Below are 23,394 nucleotides of genomic sequence, written 5' to 3'. Positions count from 1 at the left end.
AGGCATTAAAAAAGTCAATATTACGTAGTATAAATGTTACAAAAATAATTACAAAAACAAGAAAAATATTACACAATATAAATATTACACAAATAATTATGGTACCTTTACACAAAAACAAAACAGAGAAACTTCTGGTACAAATTGATATTGCATAGTAAATTTAGCCAATTACAGACTTACTCATTTTGACGGAGGGTGTCGAAAGGGTGCAAAAAAGGGCAACTTGTTTTGTATTATCACGGACTAGGGGAGAGAGTGTGGCAGATATGATACGCGAGTTGGGATGGAAGTCATTAAAGCAAAGAGGTTTTTCGTCACGGCGAGATCTATTTACGAAATTTCAGTCACCAACTTTCTCTTCCGAATGCGAAAATATTTTGTTGAGCCCAACCTACATAGGTAGGAATGATCATCAAAATAAAATAAGAGAAATCAGAGCTCGAACAGAAAGGTTTAGGTGTTCGTTCTTTCCCCGCGCTGTTTGGGATTGGAATGGTTGGGAGATAGTATGATTGTGGTTCGATGAACCCTCTGCCAAGCACTTAAATGTGAATTGCAGAGTAATCATGTAGATGTATGTGTAGAATCTTGATGTGAAGAGTCATAATGTGAGAGCACGGAAACGTGGGTTCGAATGAACTGGTGGCGATGAAAAGCACCACTTTTGATTTATCCTAATATCTACAGTCAACTAAATAGAATTTGCTGGTGATAGAGGACCAGCAATAAAAACTTAAATCGCGGGAAACATTGGTTTTTTTTCGCGTAAACGTGTTGAATCCCGGCAATTAGAAAAATTAGGTAGTATGAATCTCTTACGTTCAGTATGACATTTTTATTTGAGCATAAAGTTGTGAGCTATTTTGAATACCAGTTTGTTTTCCTTTTTGCATTTGGGCTTTACCTATGAAAATATTAATAAGCTTCAGAGAGTGAATTGTGGAAATCGTACTTATAAGTTTCTGCCCAAATAAGATCGAATTATTCATTTGGAAGCTATTTATATTATTATCCAAGGTGTCTTGTACTGATAACTCGTAATTCTGCGCGTAGTAGATTTCACCTAGGCGCAAACTGCAACAATGTCTGTCGTGTAAGATGAAAGCCTTGCAACTGTATTCTGCAACAACAAATAAAATAATAATTCGCATTTGCCTTATAGCGTAGTTACTTGCTACGGGCGATCAAGAAACTCAACAGTTTTACAATAAACTTACGCTGTCGGTAAACCAAATACAAACTGACAACAAAAATGAAAGCGTGCGTAACATTTCGCTTTCTGACATGTAGTATTGTGTAGTGTTTCATTTGTTAACGTGTCCCAATGTGATGAAATAAATTTATTTAAAGCTGTGAATTTGTCAGGGAAGAGGCAGTTTTTAATAATTTCGACGGCTAGATAATATTTATAATTCACCGTTGATTCAAATGCATGTGCCGCAATTAGATCGTCTGTAATAATCAGTTGTAGCGTTGGGCGAATCAGTCGGCAACAGTACTGCCAAGACAATACAGAAATTAATACAAGCAATACTTTTCTTTTTTTAAGGAAAACGTACCAAGTTGGAATAATGTAAGAGGCGCGCAGTTGAGCTGTGGTTACGCTTCATATAATCAACAGAAGATAGAGTTCTGTGACTTGACACCGACAAAACTTTTGTATTGTGACTGCGTTGCTATAGTAACACACTTGCCTTGCAATGGTAGTGAGCTTGTATCGACGTATATATCTTTTTTCGGCGTCTGCTCCACGAAACTCCTTAAGTAAAACGGTGATCCACAAATATAAGACCTTAACGCAGAGTAAAAGATTTTGACATTTAAACTTCGTGGTGTTTATGTTCAACTATGTCGAGAATTTCCAGTGCCTTTTCTGAAAATGAAAATGTCCAGCTTGAAGATAGGCCAACATCTAGAAGAGGAATGGTATCTAGACAGGTGGGTATGGAGACCGATTCCGTATATTTTGCAAGAAGAAGAGCATTTCTTATGTATCACGTTTGGATCATCATATAATTCGTTATTTCGAAAATCATATTTCAATCATGGCATATTCACTAGCACAAGGATTAATAATTTTAATTATATTTCAAAATCAAGCACGAATTCGGGAACTGATAAATTAACAAAGTACAGATTGGATCTATTGAGGCTAAAGATACATAGACAATTGAAACTATCGTTCACTGAATGCATTCCCAGCCAAGAGTGTTCCCGTGATCTGACCTGAAAGTTTTGTTTGGTGTGGGCGGCAAGTTATTTAGTTTTGCTGTGAATGACGTAGTAGTTTAGACATTTCATGACAGATGCCTGAGGCTGCACGTGCTACACAAATCAAAAGCTATTGCAAGTTCTAGTTTTCTTCAAATCCGCCCGTTTCGTGAAGTAAGAAGTGATTTCAGTTCGTGAAGATTATTTTCTAGGAACCAGGGGGGCAGGTTCCTTCCCCAGCAGTTTGTTCGTACACCCTGCTCTCAGTACAGAAAATTCTATTTATAGGCAAACTGGCTGTGTTAGCTTCCCCTTGCTTTCCACATCTGTTTACCTTCTCAACTAGGATTCTCTACCATATTATCAAATTCCCATCCCTTCTCACCCACACCGAACACCTCTGCATCTCCTGTACTATCCATATACTAGATTCCAATAACCCCATGTGATGTAGCTAGTGGGCTGACAAGCATTCTACCCCTTCTGCTTAAAGCCAAACACAAGCTATAGTTGCTTGATAATGTATTGAATTGTTGGAGTTTTGCCAGAAAAGATATTCCTCATCCACAGTTTTCATCTCAGTATGGACCTCCTCCAAAGTTGGTATACTCATGTTCACTTAATGTTTTATGTCACAGTTTAGTAACTAGGCCTACTTTTCCCTTACTGAACAATTAATACATAATGTTTCATGTAAAGTATTTAAGTTTCTACATATTTAGTGGTCTTTCATGTTGACAGTGGAGTTGACTGAAAATTAACTTTCATTTTATCATTATTTTTCTGGATATGTGTTTTGACAGAGCCCTGTGATGGAAGAAAATGCATCCAGATCTGTCATACCTCACAGACCTTCAACTGGACGGCCACCTTCGGCATCATTGTACAATGCACGTAGTGCAATGCCAGGCACAGCATCAAGACTAGCTTCATCTGTTTATCAGCCAGCATCGCGTCTGGGAACAGCAGTAAATTTAGCTGGAGCACAGGTTTGGGAAATCTGGACATTCTGTTTAATTCCTACCACCTGACTGTCATGCGTATGCGTTAAGTGTAATTACAATTCATAATGGAAGAGAATATTCATATGTTATGTTGCAGTACAGGTTGATTGCAGTATTCATAATACCAAAAATGAAGGAAACGGCAGCATAGAGATAAAATTGACTGAAGAAGGAGTAAGGGACTTCTAGTTACAAAATTCACTACAGATAAATTTATTACTTGCCAGACTTTTTTATATTTTGCAGTTTACACTACAGAGTGGAGTGCTCAATATTGCATCCAAAAATAAAAATAAAAAGAGAGACCATGGGGTGTGAAGTTACTGATCTGATAATGCTGCTTCTGTTCCTTGGTAACACTAAATTTTCAAAACTGCTAACTCAGAAATTGATTGGTGCTGTAGCCTAATAGCTCAGTGATGGATGCCACATTGTTGATTTAAATTTGGGATAACTTCACATTTATGAGTGTCCAAAAACTACTGACGATGATCAGCTATTTTTATAGTTCAAGTAAACCAGGTTAGCAATACGTTGGATGAACTCTGAACGATACTTGAAAGAAAATTGGTAGTCACAAATAGTTCCCAGAGTGAATCACTGGAGCTTTACTAACACATTAACACAGAAGTTATGTGGGCAACTACAGCTGGACTATTCAGTTAAGGTCATACAATATTTACAATGATTGGCTGTAAAAGATGTGCACACAGTTTTAATGTGCCAGGAAATTTCATATCATCACACTCTCTGCTGCGAAATTTCTTTCTGGGACTATCCCCAAAGCTGTGGCTGAGCCATGTCCCTGCAGTATCCTTTCTTCAAGGAATCCTAGTCGTGCAAGTTTTGCAGGAGAACTTCTGTGAAGGTTGGAAGGTAGGAGACGAGTTACTGGTCGAAGTAAGGCTGTGAGGCCAGGTCGTGAGGCATGCTTGCAGTTGCCCATGAAAGGTGAAGGTCCCAAGTTTGAGTCTTGGTCTGGCACACAGTTACAATCTGCCAGGTAGTTTCATATCAGTGCACACTCTGCTGCAGAGTGAAAATTTCATTCTGGAAATATCCCCTAAGTTGTGGCTAAGCCCTGTCTCCACAATATCCTTTCTTCCAGGAGTGCTAGTCTTGTAAGTTTTGCAGGAGAACTTTTGTGATGTGTGGAAGGTAGGAGGTGAGGTAATGGTGGAAGTAAAGCTGTGAGGACAGGTATGAGTCATGCTTGGGTAGCTCAGTCAGTAGAGCACCCACCCGTGAAAGGCAAAGATCCCGAGTTTAAGTCTTGGTCCGGCACACAGTTTTTGTGAATGTACTGCTTTGGCTAGAGATTTGCTTAAAGCAACCTCCAACGAATAACTACCATATTAAACGACTCCAAGAAAGGGGATGCATGCAATTCTGGGAATAAGATTTTAGAGTTTTTCAAACAATGGAGAATCCAGGATGGAATGTAACAACACTATGAAAAGGAAATTTGCTACTCACCATATAGTGGAGATGCTGAGACACAGATAGGCACAACAGAAAGACTGTCACAAATAAAGCTTTCAGCCATTAAGGCCTTCGTCAACAATAGATGAGACACACACACACACACACACACACACACACACACACACACACAAACAAACACAAACAAACATGTAAATGCCGCTTGCTTGCTTGTGTGTGTGTGTGTGTGTGTGTGAGAGAGAGAGAGAGAGAGAGAGAGATCCATTGTTGATGAAGACCTTAATAGCCGAAAACTTTATTTACAGCAGTCTTTTTGTTGTGCCTGTCTGTGTCTCAGCATCTCCACCACATGGTGAGTAGCAACTTACGTTTTCATAATATTTTACAGTTTTCTTATTCAGGCTACAGTGTCAGGACAAGAAAGGCATGCACGTGTATATAAGTATTTTTGTTAGTCTGTTTGTTCCAGTGATGGGCATAACTAGGTGACAGTTTCAGTTTTGTTTTTGTTTTTTGTTGTCTATTTTAGTATAATTATTATTATTATTATTATTATTATTATTATTATTATTATTATTATTGAAACTTCCTGGCAGATTAAAACTGTGTGCCCGACCGAGACTCGAACTCGGGACCTTTGCCTTTCGCGGGCAAGTGCTCTACCAACTGAGCTACCGAAGCACGACTCACGCCCGGTACTCACAGCTTTACTTCTGCCAGTATCCGTCTCCTACCTTCCAAACTTTACAGAAGCTCTTCTGCGAAACATGCAGAACTAGCACTCCTGAAAGAAAGGATACTGTGGAGACATGGCTTAGCCACAGCCTGGGGGATGTTTCCAGAATGAGATTTTCACTCTGCAGCGGAGTGTGCGCTAATATGAAACTTCCTGGCAGATTAAAACTGTGTGCCCGACCGAGACATGTCTCCACAGTATCCTTTCTTTCAGGAGTGCTAGTTCTGCAAGTTTCGCAGAAGAGCTTCTGTAAAGTTTGGAAGGTAGGAGACAGATACTGGCAGAAGTAAAGCTGTGAGTACCGGGCGTGAGTCGTGCTTCGGTAGCTCAGTTGGTAGAGCACTTGCCCGCGAAAGGCAAAGGTCCCGAGTTCGAGTCTCGGTCGGGCACACAGTTTTAATCTGCCAGGAAGTTTCATATCAGCGCACACTCCGCTGCAGAGTGAAAATCTCATTCTGGATTATTATTATTATTTACATGTCATGTTCTGTAGGACCAAAATGAGGAGCAAATCTCCAAAGTCCTGGAACGTGTCAGTACTCAGTAGTCCACTCTAATAGCCAACAAATATGACAATTTGTTACCTGTACTCCTTATGTTATTTCTATTCATTACACATTTTGTTATTAAGGCTCCTTGTAATCACTATTCATAAATGAAACCAAACCATTTTCTTTTCTTCCCCAAATATCAGGGATGCTTCTCACGGTCTGAGAAACCTTGACGGAGTTTCATGTCCTAGGTGACTTGCTGTGCAATAAGAAGATCTTGGTTGTCTAGTGACAGTGCTGAGGCAGCAGTTAGCTGCGAAGCCTGGCAGTTTCAATTTTTTGGAACATTAATGCTGTATAGTACCCACAAAAAATTCAACCAGATTCTGCAGACGGTGCCATCACATCTTGAAATTAATTTACATCGTAGGTAGTAATGCAAACTTCTTGGTACAATGATATTTGCAAAATAAGAAATTTACCAGCTGCAAACAAAAACTACTGTTGCACACATGGCAGACATGCAGATGTAAAAATGCAGTTCAATCATGGATTTTCAGAATTTTCTAAAATTCCTCCCTGAGTGTAAAGTTAAGAAAAAGTGATGGAGTTTATGTACACTGGTGATGAAGTGATTGAAGTTAATCCATACCCTGGATCAGAACAGAGGGTATCAGAAATCATCAGAAAGCAACAATTGTCCTGAAGCTTAGTTTAAATATTATAGAGTACTCATAGTAAGAGGTTTTGGGTGGTGAGTAAATTGAAGATGAGTCCTTTTATTACATAAGCTAAACTATCAAAAAGGAAATATCTTTCTACACTATTTTTTCTGTTTATTTTTTTCATGCCTTTCAGCACCATTTTTTTCATATCAGCTATTCATTCAATTTACATTTTCTTTTCTTTTGTATTTGCACCATGTGCCTCTCTGATATACAATGGAAAATCTGTGATGGAATAACCACATTGAGGAAGCTTTCTATAGCAGACTGGCACATTTGAAAGTGGGAAAATTTCTTCATAAGATACAGACAATCACAAATACATTCATTCATGTACATCTCTCACACCCATAGGCACTGTCCTTCCTGCAGTGAGTTATGCTGTCAGCTGAGATGAGAAGTAAGGGCACACCAGAGCTATGACTGTGGTGGGCTTGGGATAACAACAAAGAAATATGGGAATATGCTGTAGTACAGTACTTCTTGCTGAAGTTTGCAGGAATGTGGCAAGGATTGCTACCTGCAGCATAGGGATTGTGTGTTGGGGGGGGGGGGGGGGGAGGTTGAAGAGAAGGGAAACGACTATTCAGGCATGGGGGGGGGGGGGGGGGGATAGAAGTCATGTGTGAGGTTGGCTGGATTGTGACCAGGGAAAGGATGGGAGGGAGAGGAGAGAAGCAGAGAAGTGGAAAGAACTATATAGATGTTCTGGGCAGTCAAAAAGTACGTATGAGGCTGGAATTGGAGCATGGAAGGGCATAGAGGCAGGTGGAGTACATGGACAAGCAAAGCTTGAGGTTATGGAAACAAAGGATGTTTTGCAGGGAGAGTTCCCACCTGTGCAATTTAGAAAAGCTCCCATTGGCAGAAAGAATCCAGATGGCACATGCTGTAAAGTAGCCAAGCCAACCACACCATGTTGCACAATATGCTCAGCAGCTGAACAGTCCAGCTCTCTCTTGGCCACAGCTTGATTTGACTGTTCATGTGGACAGACAGCTTGTTTATTGTCATATCCACGTATAATGCGGCACAGTGTGATTGCATCTTGTTACTTCTGTCTCATTCTGTGCATTAAGTTTCCTGACCAGAGGTTCTGTGCAACTTTTCCAAACTCTACACCTTTTCCTGAACCCCTCCAGTGCTTTTCCCTCATTCCTCTTCCTTACCCCTCAACCCTTCTTCTAGAAGAAGGAGCCACTTGCTCTGAAAGCTTGCATACATAAAACCTTTTTTTATATGTCTGTTTTTCTGCTGCCACTTTGTGAGTAGATTTTTTATCTATCCAATTACATTAAAACAGTACAGCCGATAGAAACACAAAAAAACAACCGAAAATTTAAGTTCCTAGCTTTCGGAATAAATGTTCCTTCATCAGGGGGGAGAGAGGGGAAAGAAAGGGAAGAAGGGAAAGTGGATTTAGTTACTCACAACCCAGGTTATGAAGCAACAGGGAAAGGAAAACAGGGAAGGTAGCAAACTTGAGTCCCATGCCACACACCACCTGAAAAAACTATCCACAGTGCTAGTGCAACACCTAAGAAGTGGGGTCCCTCTCCCTATCCCTCACAAACACCAACCACAACAGAACCGTCAACAAACCCCCCTCATAGCCAACAAACCTAGCCTAGCCACCCTACTCAATCTCCCCATCCCAGCACATACCCCACACAGACCAAATCTCAACTATAACCACAGTCAAATTCCACATATCACCAACTCCAATTCAGTTCTAAACCTCTCATCCAGATCCCTCTCTCCTCAAGAGACATCTGTTCTATCAAAAGGCTTAACCTTTAGCCCCACACCTAAATTCAACCACACTGCCCTGGTTAAAGATCTCCTCTCTTTCACCCAGAACCTCAATTGGAAATATCACTTTACCACCCAAGCACAGCCCCCAAATACTAGACCCAGTGTTGAACCTTGTTTAGAACAGTTCCGACCGCCTTCTCAAAGGGATCCTCCTCCCCTCCCCCAAAACCATCCCTTGCAGACATTTCAGGAATTCCTCACATCCAGTGTTGCCTCCCAGTCCTTCTTGAAGAACATCCCGACAACCCCCAACATCACCCCAGCTGAATCCCGTGCCATTAAGCAGCTGAAAACAGACCGCTCTATTGTAATCCTTCCGGCGGATAAAGGCTCCACAACTGTGGCACTTGACCGTGTGGAGTATGTGGCAGAAGGACTGCGTCAACTCTCCGACACCTCAACCTACAAAGCAGTTACCCAGGATCCCATTCCCTCCATTCAGACTGAGCTGCAGAAAATCCTAAAAATCCAAGGTCCCTCACAAGGCCTCACAATGGCTTCCATAGCCTTACTCACTCCACCTGAGCCACGTACCCCTACCTTCTACCTATTACCCAAAATCCACAAAGAGAACCATCCTGGCCGTCCCATTGTAGCAGGCTTCAAAGCCCCAACAGAACGTATCTCAGCTCTGGTAGACCAACACCTCCAACCTGTCACCTGCAGACTCCCATCCTACATCAAGGACACAAACCACTTCCTAGAACGCCTCAAATCCATTCCCACTCCTCTCCCACCTGAAACCTTTCTTGTGACCATAGATGCTACATCCCTTTACACAAACACCCCACACACCCATGGTCTCTCTGCCCTTGAGCACTACCTCTCCCAACGCCCACCCGAAGATCTTCCAAAAACCTCGTTCCTTATCACACTTACCAACTTCATCCTCACCCATAATTACTTCACTTTTGAAGGCCAGACCTACAAACAAATCAGGGGAACTGCCATGGGAACCAGGATGGCTCCATCCTATGCCAACCTCTTCATGGGCCGCATGGAGGAGGCTTTCCTGAAGACCCAACAGCTGCTTCCCCTGGCCTGGTATAGGTTTATAGATGACATCTTTGTAGTCTGGACTCATGGTGAAGAAACACTCCTTAATTTCCTCCATAACCTCAACTCCTTTTCGAATCTGAATTTCTCCTGGTCCTTCTCCAAAACCAAAGCCACCTTCCTGGATGTTGACCTTCATCTTGTTGAAGCTCACATCCACACCTCTGTCCATATCAAACCCACCAACAAACAACAGTACCTTCACTTTGATAGCTGCCATCCATTCCACATCAAACGCTCCCTTCCCTACAGCCTAGGTATTCGTGGCAAACGTATCTGCTCCAGTGACGAATCCCTCAACAATTACACCAATAACCTGACCAGTGCTTTCCTCTCCCGCAACTATCCTGCAGACCTTGTCCACAAACAGATCTCCCGAGCAATACATTCCTCCCCGTCCAACAACAATATTCCTACCCTCAGACCACACAGAAGCATCCCCCTTGTCACCCAATATTATCCTGGCCTCGAATACATCAATAAATTACTCCGCCAGGGATATGACTTTCTCAAGTCAACCCCTGAAATGAGATCATCCCTTGACAAAATTCTCCCCACACCACCCAGAGTTGCCTTTCGTCGTCCCCCTAACCTCCGTAACATCCTTGTTAAACCCTGCAATATTCCCAGACTACCTTCTCTACCCAGCGGTTCCTACCCCTGTAACCGACCCCGCTGCAAAACCTGCCCCATGCATCCCCCCACAACCACCTACTCCAGCCCCGCTACTAGGAAAACATACACAATTCAAGGCAGGGCCACATGTGAGACTACACATGTCATTTATCAGCTGACATGCCTGCACTGCACAGCCTTTTACATTGGTATGACAACAACTAAACTGGCTGAGCGTATGAACGGACACAGACGAATTGTCCGCCTAGGAGATGTCCAATACCCAGTAGCGGAGCATGCCCTCCAGCATAATTCTAGGGACCTAGGAACCTGCTACACTGTATGTGCCATTTGGCTTCTGCCACCCAACACCAGTCCCTCTGAACTGCGGAGATGGGAACTTGCACTCCAGCACATCCTTTCATCCCGCCATCCCCCTGGACTGAACCTACGTTAAACAACCTCACTCCCATTTACTTTTCAGTCTTCTCCTCTTTCCCTTTCCTCTTTAGCCATTCATGCATCTTTCCATCCTACATCTTTATACTATACACCTCTTTACTTCTGTATGCATCCTCTTTGGTTTGAAGCTGGCACAGTACCTGCAGTAGAATATCTTTGGCTTCCCTCAGACAACCATGTCTCCATCCTTGCTACCTTCCCTGTTTTCCTTTCCCTGTTGCTTCATAACCTGGGTTGTGAGTAACTAAATCCACTTTCCCTTCTTCCCTTTCTTTCCCCTCTCTCCTCCCTGATGAAGGAACATTTATTCCGAAAGCTAGGAACTTAAATTTTCGGTTGTTTTTTTGTGTTTCTATCGGCTGTACTGAGCTGAGGTAAGTACTGGCCAGCCCCTCTATCTCTTTGTTAGTAATTGTTTCACATCTTTATATGAGATTTTCCATTAATTAGTTCAATTACATTAAAATAAAGTTAGGTTGATTTTAAATGCAACAAATCTAAATAATATACCCCAACTACTGGCTGTTAGGTTTTGTAAATAAATGTTATTGTTCTTAATATGTGGCATTGATGTTGACATTGAAATAAATGACATGACAGTTACATGTTGGGCCAAGGAGAACCAGCTGAAGTGAATGGTGAGAAGGTGTTGAGTTTGTGGAGCAATGTGGATAGCATGTCATCACATTTGGTCCAGATCATGCAGATGTCATCAATGAATATGAACCAAGGAGAAGTTTAGAATTTAAATGGTTAGGAAGGATCCCTCTAGATGGCCCATGAATGAGTTGGCATACGATTATGCCATGCCCAAAGCTGTAATGCAGATTGGCTGGTAGGCGATGCCTTCAAAGCAGAAGTAATTGTGGGTGAGGTTGATTATGGTAACCAGGAAGGAGGTTATAACTTTGTAGTCAGTACAGCATTAAGGAAGGTCGTATTCAGTGGCAATAAGGCCATAGGGAGAATAGTGTTGAGGCATCAACAATTACAAGTTGGTTGCTGGGTACTAAAGGGGCAGGAACTGTGGAGGAAATCATGTTTGTCTTTTATATAAGAAAGTAGAGTATGGGTAATTGGCTGAAGGCACTGATCCATGAAAGCATTGACTCTCTCTGTGAGGGCCCAGTGTCCATATACAATGTGACACCCTGGTTGGTTTGGTTTATGTAGTTTAGGAACCGGTAGAATGTAGGAGTGTCGGTATTTATTCTGTTGAGGAAGATAGATTGAGAGGAGGGCTTGTGGGATAGACCTGGAGATTTGAGGAGGGACTGGAGATCCTACTGGGTTTTGAAATTGGTGTCACCATGGCATAGCTGTAGGTATAGGTTACTGACAGCTGGTGGAGTACCTTCCTCAGGTAATCCCTGCTGATCATAACCACAGTAGTGGTGCCTTTGTTGACAGGTAGAATCATGTCAGAATCAGTTCTGAGGAGGGACATCACAGTTCTTTCTGTAGATATGAAATTGGTTTCCATGTTGAGGGATTTGGGGGCTGAATGAGCAAGGTTTGAGGTTAAGAAGTTATGGAAAGTTATCGTGGTGTGAATCAGGGATAGTGGAATGAACCGTGGTTGATTTTCTGTCTGACAACATCTAGAGTTGATGAATGTTCAGTGTTGGATTATTTTTCACAGTAAAATTCCTTACAGTGATTGAAGGACACAGAGAAACACCAGCTTGTGGACCGATCAATCAGTAGGGACTTAGCTGCCATGTGCTTTGCTGAAAAAATAAAACACTAGTAATACAGCAAGGCTATTTGGTAAATTATTAAACAACAAACAGACATAAATAGTGATCCAAATGAAATTGATGCCAGCAAAAAACAACTTTGAAAGAAATGCTGACAATAAATTAAATGATTACTTCCTTACAGTGGCAGCAACCAATGCACCCATTGATAAACACCCAAATTCAGATGCATAAAATTTACATGTGCAGACAACACAAGCACCATCAATCAGTAGATATTAGTTTCAAAAATACACCCCTAACAACATTATAAAATTCATGAACATACAAAAAACTAGTAATCCTCCTGGGTATGATGGTGTTTGTTGTAGAATATTAAAATCTTGTGCTGACTTGATAGGATTACCCTTACAATCCTTTTTGTAATTAGTGATGGACATTTTTCTTACATAGTTAAATGTGCTGCAGTGACAGCCAAGTCTTTCCCACTCCTTCATATCTTTCCAAAAATGTTTCTGTAAGTGACTCATAATAAAAACTGACTCATTTAACTGAATATAACTTGTTAATTGCCTCTCGGTTCAGATTTCATATAGAATTCTCCACAGAGAAAGCAATAGATCTCAAAATTTAAATGAAAGCAAACCTACACAGGAAAAATTATCCTGTTGGTATATTTTGTGACCTTGCAAAGCCTTGGTTTATGTGGGTCATAAAACTTTACTCAGCATACAAAAATGTTATGGTAGTAATGGCATTCCTTTTCATTGGACAGAGACCTACTTTCGTAACAGAAAGTAGAGGGTCTCATTAACAGACTGTGCTGCGGGCATGAGACTAACCTCAGTTTTTGGGGGCATAACATGTAGTGTGCCACAAGGATCACTTTGGGCTCACCGTTTTCTTAGCCCACATTAATGATCGCCCAGCATCTTTCAAGGGTGTTCCATAAACCTTAATATCACCAGTGCAAACTCAACCACTCCCAGTTATTTGTTATCAGTTGTAGAAGATTCCTAAAATATCTTATGTTTATAATGTTTGTCCATTCTGGAATATTTGGTGTATGTATAAATACCAGCGTTCTGAAATATTTGAAGTTTGTATAAATAGCTGCACTCTCCATCCCAGAATTCAGTTCTGTTTTGGCTAAAGCCAACTGGTGCTCATAGTAAATGTGCTTACAGGGGTATGTGTTGTATTTCATTGATGACACTGCTTTAAGATATGGACTTGATTCTAGTTAAGGCATGACATGTGTGCAAGTTAGATAATTCAGCATCTTGGAGAAGCCCTTTACTGATAATAAGAATCAGTTTTGACTGAACAGTGATTTGCACTGTCACAATACAAGACACAAAAATAATTTCCTTGTTGACTTAGCCTCCTCGTCTAGGGTTGAGAGCGGAGTTGTGTATAGTTTGTGACGTTCTGACCCAGTTTTCACCTGGGTGCAGGGAACAGATGAAGCAAGCTCCCTCTACCGAAATGCAACACGTTGACAGTTGCAGTGAGTGACTGTGTGGGGAAAGCAAGCATCACTTTCCTCACACAGTGCTGGGATTATACACATGTTTACTGCTTTGATACTGGATGACGATCACTTCAAAATGCCTTGATACACACAGACACTGTCCTTTTAGATCACCAGCCGGATTCAGGGATTGAAATATTATGTTAGCTACATAGCAAGTAGCAATATTCATTCTAAAACCACATGACAAGTAAGCTCAAAAGACAATCACTAAAAGCATTATTTAATACATTGTAAATCTGCCCCTCGACTTGATAACCGCCTGAATTTGGTTAAGGATGTGAATCCACAAGGTTGTGCAGCTATGTCACATCCAGGTTAAGCCATTGACTGAGGGTCTGATTGTGCAATCACACCAAATTGTGGGTATGCTGTGTCAGCATTTTACCCACTGCTCCAACATGTCCCACAAATTGTCTATGGGGTTTACTTCAGGTGATATTTTGTGACTGCAGGTCAGTCAAGATGTAATAGGGTGTAAGAGTGTTCAGAAAACCAGTCACATGTTCTTACAACTTTTCTGTTGTCATCTTCATGTGCCTGTGTGACTGATAGCCTCTTGCGAGCTGACTAACTCCTTATGCTCATCGTATGCGCTTCCTATCGCAATGTTCTCTCTCTAACAGGTTTGGATGGACCTTCATTTACTGTCTGCAGCAATTCCTGTTGGGTTAGGAAGTGATTTTGATTCACAAGCTGTGAAATTTGTCTCTAGTCCCTCTTAATGAGAATATTTTTCCGAAGATGATTCTGATGTTGTGTTCTGTGGTCATGTGTGTTACGCCCTTGCTTGTAGACGAGTTGAACAGGTCCCTGTGAAACACCAACAAATACAGTAACTTCGTACACCATATGGCCTAAGGCAAAACCATACATGATTATTACTTTTTGTCCCTCTGTTATGTCCTTCCATTTACCCATGTTTACATACAATACCCACTTGAAACATGAATGTCCCACTGATCACCATTGCCTTTTGTTCACGTAGAGGCATGGTGAGTGCGATCTGGTAACAGTGCCAACTGTAAAGGTGTAACATTTCCTCTGTGGGTGCACATTGGTTGACCAATTTCTTGTCTGGTGAGCTTATTAGTGTGCTGTAACTAGGACCCAGTATTTGCAGATGCTGATAAACATTGTATTTGAAAAATGTTGTTGTAGTCAAATAAATGTTAAGATCCCAATATCATATGAAAAACAGCTGTATTGTTTAATGATGGAGGCAACAGCATTTTCCAAGTAGCAGCTTTCTTTACAATTGAACTGTCATAAGCATAAATGGCATTAAGCAGTACAATAATATGAAGAGGATAGATTGCTACTCACCACATAGAAGGGGCACTGAGTTGCAGAAAGGTACAGAAAAAAAGAATGCTGCAAAATTTTCAACTTTTGGGGAAAGTCTTCCTTCAGAATTAGATAACTCACACATATTAGCATAACAACAACAACAACAACTCATACATACATGGCTATGGGCTATGGGCACTGAGGCCAGACTGTGACTGCATCTGATATGAGCATCTATCTACTCGGAGTGGGTAGTGAGGTAAGGATGAGGCATGGGGCAGGGGGAGGGGAATATGAGAGTACAGGTGACAGAAGATACTAGCGTTGTCAGTGGCATCATGCAGGGACTTGGTAAGGTGAGGGTAGGACTGATCTACAAGCAGCATTAGGAGGCTGTGCTTGGGGGGAAAGGCCGGGGGTCAAGGGGTTACAGGAATGTAAGACGTGTTTGAAGAAGAGTTTCCCACTGGCGCAGTTGAGAAAAGTTGGTGTTGTTGGAAAGAATCCAGAAGGTAATGGCTGTGAAGCAGTCACTAAAGTGAAGTGCATCATGTTGGGCAGCATGTTCAATAACATTGAGGTCCAGATGGCTCTTGACGACAGTTTGGTGATAGTCACTCATGTGGACAGACATCTTGTTAATTGTCATGCCCATGTAAAATGAAGTAAAGTAGTTACATGTAACTTAGTAGAGCACATGGTTGCTTTCACAGGTGGCACTGCCTTTGATCAGGTAGGAGGTGCCAGGACTGGAGTACATATTAGTGGGAGCATGTGTGGGATAAACCTTGCATCTGGGATATGAATCGTGAGGTGAGGGGTTGGGACATAAACGGATATTGCATAGGTTGGGTGGGCAGCAGAGAATACCACTGTAGGAGGAGTGGAGAGGATGGTGGGGAGGATATTTCTCATTTCAGGACATAGTCAAAACTTAGTGGAGAATATGATTCATTTGCTCTGGTCCTGCCTGGGGTAAGTGAGGATTGTAAGTGAGGAATGGTATGTGACTGAAGAGACAAGGCATGAGAAATTTATTTCTAGACAAATTTGGGAGGGTAATTTCAGTCTGTGAAGCCAGCAGTGAGATCCTCGGCATATCTGGAGAGGGGCCTGCTCATCACTACAGATGTAACAACCACAGGATGCTTTTTGATGTGGAATGGGTGGCAGTTGCAAAAGTGGAAGTTTTGTTGGTGGTTTGTAGGTTTGATTTGGGCGTAGGTACTGATTTTGCCATCCTTAAGGTGGGGGTCAACATTGAGGAAGGCACCTTTTTGGGCTGAGAAGGACCAGCTGAAGCAGATGGGATAGAATGTGTTGAGGTTCTGGAAGAATGTGGAAAGGATGTTATCACCCTCAGTCTAAACAATGAATAAGCCGTCAATGAATCTGCACCAAGTGAGTGGTTTGGGGTTCTGGATGGTTAGATAGATAACATAGTATGGTGCCATGTGGATGTTCATTTTTGTACTACAGATTTGTTTGCACATGTTACCTTCAATGGAGTAGTAATTATGGATGAGGACGGGGTCATGGTGATCAGCATAGTCCTGCAAAACCATATACATCATGCCCTCAACCTCCTTCCACTACCTCTTCTGCATCTGTAAAATTCTCCTGCTCTGCAATCCCAAATTCCAGCACGCTATCTTTCAGACCAAAACCCTTGCCCTCCAGGAAAACTAGAGTAGCATGCTTGGCTGTTGAATCTGTTCATTTGTCCACCTCACCCTGCTATCCCTCCTCCTTCCTCTTTACACCTCTATCCACTGCAGGTAGATTGCTGCTCGCATCAAACACAGACCTTAACGCCCTTGTTGTTGTTATTGTTTTTGTCGTGGAAAGTGTGTGTGTTTTCTCCTGAAGACGTAGTTCTTTGTCCAAAAGTTGAAATATCTGCAGCAGTTGTTTTATTTGTGCGTGTCTGTGACTCAGTGCTTCCTCTATATAGTGAGTAATAAGCTGTCCTTTCCATATTGCTGTTATTCCATCCTGGACTTCTCATTGTTTGATTAAGGAGTATAGTGACGTTTATTTTTTAATACAATATAATTGGATCAAAAAAGAATGCTGGTGCTTCAACAGGCAAAAGTTAATAAGTATTTGTGTGTCTGTAGCCACAGTTCACTTGTCTGTAGCCACAGTTCCCCGATCATACTGTAACCAATGGTAGAGTCTTTAATCCTCCGTTACTTGCGCGATAATTCGTGACATTGTCACTCGTGTGGGTGACTGGTGTCATGCATAAAGCAAGCTGTCTATTTGTATACTTTGAACGGTCTTTATGACTGGTTTTATGATTTTTTTTATTAAATCTAAATATAATACATTCAGTATTTGTACACTATAATATATTCTAATGTTTGAAACAGTTTGACCATTCGAAGAACAATATCTTCAGCTGAATTACTGGCATTACATGGTCCCTCTTGTTGCTTACCAACATACAGTTCTAAATTCAAAGTCTAAGCTGTTTCTGCATCAACTAAAGCAAACACTTTTAAGCCATACTTTGCTGGTTTGCTATGAATATATTGCCTGAATGGGCAGTTTCCTCCAAATGCCAAAAGCTGTTCGTCAACAGTAAGATATCCACTAGGTGAAAAATATTTTTGGCAATTGTTCGTTCAAGTACCTCTCCGATAACTTGTCAATCTCTCTGCAAATAACTCTATCACAGATATTATCAAACCTCAGACATCTCAACAGAAACCTGAATCGGTTTTCACTTATGCATAAAAAACATGATTCAAGTCCGTTTCCCTTTGAGTTATGAACATCTCAAAGATCCACATAGATACATCAAACCAAAGAAAGCTCTGACCTCTATCACATCTGTTTCTTTAGCGTCTCTTTCCGTAGAGAAGTTACCATGAACTTAATTGATGTATATATTAGTGCATGTTGTGATAATGCTTATTATATTTTCATCCAAGAACAAATACAGAATTTCTATTTCTGTCTTTTTTATACGAGCTTAATTTTTTGGTCCAGGGAAATGTGTAATAAAATTACAAGATCTGTTTCTAACACTGGTAGGATATTTATTTTTCCTTCGTTTCGTTATTCCATATTTCTCTTAAAAAATGCATCCTCTTGAGTTACTTCTTCCTGTGATTAATATTCATAATTTTCTGACACTTCTTGTTCTGTTCCTGAATCATGGCCGCTGTCATGAACAGAATCCTCAGTCTCTGAGTCAGCGTTATCACTGTGAGCATCTTCATCACTCAGCTCACTGAACCATTCCAACCATACATTAGGATCTCTACTAAACTCTGTCTGAGGTTTTTTGCCTTTGACATTTCTTCCACAGTTTAAAAATAAAGAAAATACTAGGTAACATGGAAGGTAACAGCAGTCAGTTTCAATACATCTAAATTTACGCGCATGAAAGATCAATTGAATCTAGGAAAGCAATAAAGTGATACAGACTTACTTTGTCTCAGATTGTGGCAGCAGAGCTCGCGCAGATGACAAGTGTCCTCCAGACTATAATAATGTTTCATAAACAATGTATCTTTCGTAACTGAAAGCCAACAATGATTGAAGCTAACAGCCAGAGAGTTAACAGAAAGGTATTGAAAATGGCGCGAACTCAATCCAGCGCTGTCAGACAAAACTGAGTGGGATAGTCATGTGGATGACAAGTGTCACCTGCGCGAGCAACGGAGGGTTAATCATCCAACAATTAACTGTGAGAATTACAGTTTTGTTAGTGGTGGGCAAAGTACGAAGGACAACTAAAACAAGCAGAAAGATTTATATGTTCAGTAAACTAGATAAAAAGTCAGTAATGTCATATCTCAATGAGGAACTTGAAACTTTCAGCACAGGTCAAGAGCATATAGAGGAACTCTGGTCCAGATTTAAAAGAAATGGTGACCATGCAATTGATAGATACATACCCAGAAGAACAGTTCATAATGGGAAGGAACCTCCATAGTATACAGTCACTGTAAACAGTGTCTAAAGAAACAGATTGCTGCATAATAGGTGTAAAACAAAGTGTAGAGCTAGGCATAGGGAGATGGTGAATGAAACACGTTTGGCTGTCAAGAGAGCAACACATGATGTTTTCAGTGACTACCACAGCAGGATATTGCCAAGTGATCTTTCACAGAATCCAAAGAAATTCTGGTCATATGTAAAGGCTGCTGATGGCACCAAAGCGAGAGTACAGTCCCCAGTGAATGAGGCAGGAACTGAAATGTGCTAGTAACACAAAGGGGAAATGCTTAACTTCATTTGCAGATGTTCCTTTGCAGAGGAAAACCCAGAAGTATTGCCCCAATATACTCCTCGTACCACTGAAAACATGAATGAAATAAGTATTAGTGTCAGTGGTGTTGAGAAGCAACTGAAATAATTAAAACTGAACAAAGCTCTGGCCCTGATGGAATCCCTGTCAATTCTATTCTGAATTTGTGGCTGTGTTAGCCCCTCTTCCAACTGTAATCTACCACAGATCTCTCCAACCAAAAACTGTGCCTAGTTCTTGGAAAAAGGCACAGGCCACACCTGTCTACACGAAGAGTATTAGATCCACAAAACTACTGTCCAATATCCTTGACATCATTTTGTTGTAGAATCTTAGAACATGTTCTGAGCCCAAAATAATGAGGCACCTAGAACATAATGATCTCCTCAATGCCAACCAGCATGGATTTCGAAAACATCAATCATGTCAAAGCCAACTCACATTTTTCCAACATGACGTACTGCAAGCCCTGGAGCAAGGCAAACAGGTAGATGCAGTATTTCTTGCTTTCCAGAATGTGTTTGCCTCACTACCACACCTATGCCTATTGTCAAAAGCATGATCATATGGGGTATTGAGTGAAATTTGTGGCGCGATTGAGGTTAGGACACAGCACATATCTTGGATGGAGAATCATTTTTAGATGTAGAAGTAACTTTGGGTATGCCCCAGGGAACTGTGTTAGGGCCTTGCTGTTCATATTTTATATTAATGAACTTGCAGACAATATTTTTGCAGATTGCAGTTAGATAATGAAGTACTATCTGAAAGAAGATGCATAAATATTCAGTCAGATCTTGATAAGATTTCAATGTGGTGCAGAGATTGGCAACTTGCTTTAAATATTCAGAAATGTAAAATTTTGCTTTTTCACAAAAGGAAAAAAACATAGTATCGTATGACTGTATCAATGAGTCACTGTTTGAATTGGCCAACTCATACAAACACTTGAGTGTAACTCTTTGTATGGGTAGGAAATAGAATGATCACATAGGTTCTGTTATTGGTAAAGCAGGTTGTAGAGTTCAGTTTATGGTAGAATACTGGGGAAGTGCAGTCAGTCTATAAAGGAGATTGTTTACAAATCACTCGTGTGACCAGTTCTAGAGTATCGCTGAAGTGTGTGGGAACTGTATTAAATAGGACTAATAGGGAATCTTGAATGTATACAGAGAAGGGCAGCATGAATGATCGATACTGAAGGAAGTGAACTGGAAGACTCTTGAAGATAGATGTAAACTATACCAAGAAAGCCTGTTAACAAAGTTTCAAGAACCGGCTATAAATGTTTACTCTAGGAATACTCGAACCCTCTACGTATAACTGACATAGGGATTGTGAGGATATAGAATAATTACTGCATGCACAGAGGCATTCAAAAATTATTCTTCCCACACCCTATGTAGATGTAGATGCATAAAATGATTGATGTACAAAGCATGCAAGAACTTCCGCCATAATACATTAGTGAAAGATCTTGCTGGTAAACCCATAAAATTCTGGTCCTAAGTAAAATCATTGAACTTGATCAAGGCCCTCATGTGCCCATCTATTGTGGCAGTGAAAGGCACCAGAAGGAAAGCTGAAGCTTAAAAAAATCATTCATGCAGGAGGATTATAGAGACATCCATAATCTAGCATACATACATTAATCCTTCTTCCATAGATCATGAATACGACATTTTGTAATGATGTGGAACGTGTCACTTAACATAAGTTTTCTTTATACAAAATAATTAATTAATTAATTTTTTTACAGTTACTACTTCATATCTAAGAATTCATCTATTGAGTAGAAGGAGTTGTCATTCAGAAATTCTTTTAATTTGCTTTTAAATGTTGGTTGGCTATCTGTCAGACTTTTAATACTGTTTGGCAAATGACCAAAGATTTTTGTGGCAGCATAATTCACCCCTTTCTGTACCAAAGTGAGATTTAATCCAGAGTAGTGAATATCATCCTTTCTTCTAGTGTTGTAGCTATGCATTTGCTATTATTTTTGAATTGGGGTGGATTATTAATGACAAATTTCAATAAGTGAATTCATGTGTTGCGTAGGTACTGTGAATATCCCGAGTTCCTTAAATAAATGTCTGCAAGGTGATCTTGGGTGGGTTCCAGCTATTAATCTGATTACACGCTTTTGTGCAATGAATACTTTCTCTCTTAATGACGAATTGCCCCAAAATATGACGCCATATGAAAGCAGTAAATGAAAATAGGCATAGTAGGCTAATTTACTGATATGTTTACCACCAAAATTTGCAATAACCCTAATAGCATAAATAGCTGAACCTAACCGTTTCAGCAGATCATCAATGTGTTTCTTCCAATTCAATTTCTCATCAGTGCACACACTCATAAATTTTGAGTATTATAAACTATATTTATCAATGGTGTTATGCCATTTACTGTACAGAATTGTATAAACTGTGTTTTCCCAACATTTAGTGAGAGTCTATTTGCAGAGGACCACTTAATAATTTGCTTCTTGGGTGTGATTACTATACTTGTATCATCAGCAAAAAGAACTAACATGAATATAGAGTGGCAAGTTGTTAATATACACTCCTGGAAATTGAAATAAGAACACTGTGAATTCATTGTCCCAGGAAGGGGAAACTTTATTGACACATTCCTGGGGTCAGATACATCACATGATAACACTGACAGAACCACAGGCACATAGACACAGGCAACAGAGCATGCACAATGTCGGCACTAGTACAGTGTATATCCACCTTTCGCAGCAATGCAGGCTGCTATTCTCCCATGGAGACGATCGTAGAGATGCTGGATGTAGTCCTGTGGAACGGCTTGCCATGCCATTTCCACCTGGCGCCTCAGTTGGACCAGCGTTCGTGCTGGACGTGCAGACCGCGTGAGACGACGATTCATCCAGTCCCAAACATGCTCAATGGGGGACAGATCCGGAGATCTTGCTGGCCAGGGTAGTTGACTTACACCTTCTAGAGCACGTTGGGTGGCACGGGATACATGGGGACTTGGATTGTCCTGTTGGAACAGCAAGTTCCCTTGCCGGTCTAGGAATGGTAGAACGATGGGTTCGATGACGGTTTGGATGTGCCGTGCACTATTCAGTGTCCCCTCGACGATCACCAGAGGTGTACGGCCAGTGTAGGATATCGCTCCCCACACCATGATGCCGGGTGTTGGCCCTGTGTGCCTCGGTTGTATGCAGTCCTGATTGTGGCGCTCACCTGCACGGCGCCAAACACGCATATGACCATCATTGGCACCAAGGCAGAAGCAACTCTCATCGCTGAAGACGACACGTATCCATTCGTCCCTCCATTCACGCCTGTCGCAACACCACTGGAGGCGGGCTGCACGATGTTGGGGCGTGAGCGGAAGACGGCCTAACGGTGTGCGGGACCGTAGCCCAGCTTCATGGAGACGGTTGCGAATGGTCCTCGCCGATACCCCAGGAGCAACAGTGTCCCTAATTTTCTGGGAAGTGGCGGTGCGGTCCCCTACGGCACTGCGTAGGATCCTACGGTCTTGGCGTGCATCCGTGCGTCGCTGCGGTCCGGTCCCAGGTCGACGGGCACGTGCACCTTCCGCCGACCACTGGCGACAACATCGATGTACTGTGGAGACCTCACGCCCCACGTGTTGAGCAATTCGGCGGTACGTCCACCCGGCCTCCCACATGCCCACTATACGCCCTCGCTCAAAGTCCGTCAACTGCACATACGGTTCACGTCCACGCTGTCGCGGCATGCTACCAGTGTTAAAGACTGCGATGGAGCTCCGTATGCCACGGCAAACTGGCTGACACTGACGGCGGCGGTGCACAAATGCTGCGCAGCTAGCGCCATTCGACGGCCAACACTGCGGTTCCTGGTGTGTCCGCTGTGCCGTGCGTGTGATCACTGCTTGTACAGCCCTCTCGCAGTGTCCGGAGCAAGTATGGTGGGTCTGACACACCGGTGTCAATGTGTTTTTTTTTTCCATTTCCAGGAGTGTATGTTAAAAACAATAAGGGACCCAAGACTGAACCCTGCGGGACACCATCCTTCAT

The 23,394-nt window shown here is 41.6% G+C and overlaps 1 protein-coding gene across 2 annotated transcripts in view; it reads left to right on the top strand.

Annotated features, from left to right (window-relative positions):
- Positions 1-23,394, top strand: part of LOC126272699 (intraflagellar transport protein 74 homolog) — a 205,929-nt gene that overhangs the window by 960 nt on the left and 181,575 nt on the right. Inside the window, exons 1-2 of one of the 2 annotated variants that reach the window (XM_049975732.1) lie at positions 1,290-1,941; positions 3,018-3,203. In XM_049975732.1, the coding sequence (XP_049831689.1) occupies positions 1,852-1,941; positions 3,018-3,203 (276 nt within the window). In that variant the 5' untranslated portion in view covers positions 1,290-1,851. Of the gene's footprint in view, positions 1-1,289; positions 1,942-3,017; positions 3,204-23,394 lie in introns of those variants that run through there. The other variant, XM_049975734.1, reaches the window with a different exon arrangement.

This window comes from Schistocerca gregaria, chromosome 5 (assembly GCF_023897955.1).
Source record: "Schistocerca gregaria isolate iqSchGreg1 chromosome 5, iqSchGreg1.2, whole genome shotgun sequence".
In the NCBI taxonomy this organism is placed as follows: Eukaryota; Metazoa; Arthropoda; class Insecta; order Orthoptera; family Acrididae; genus Schistocerca; species Schistocerca gregaria.
This window is presented reverse-complemented; position numbering and strand designations above follow the sequence as displayed.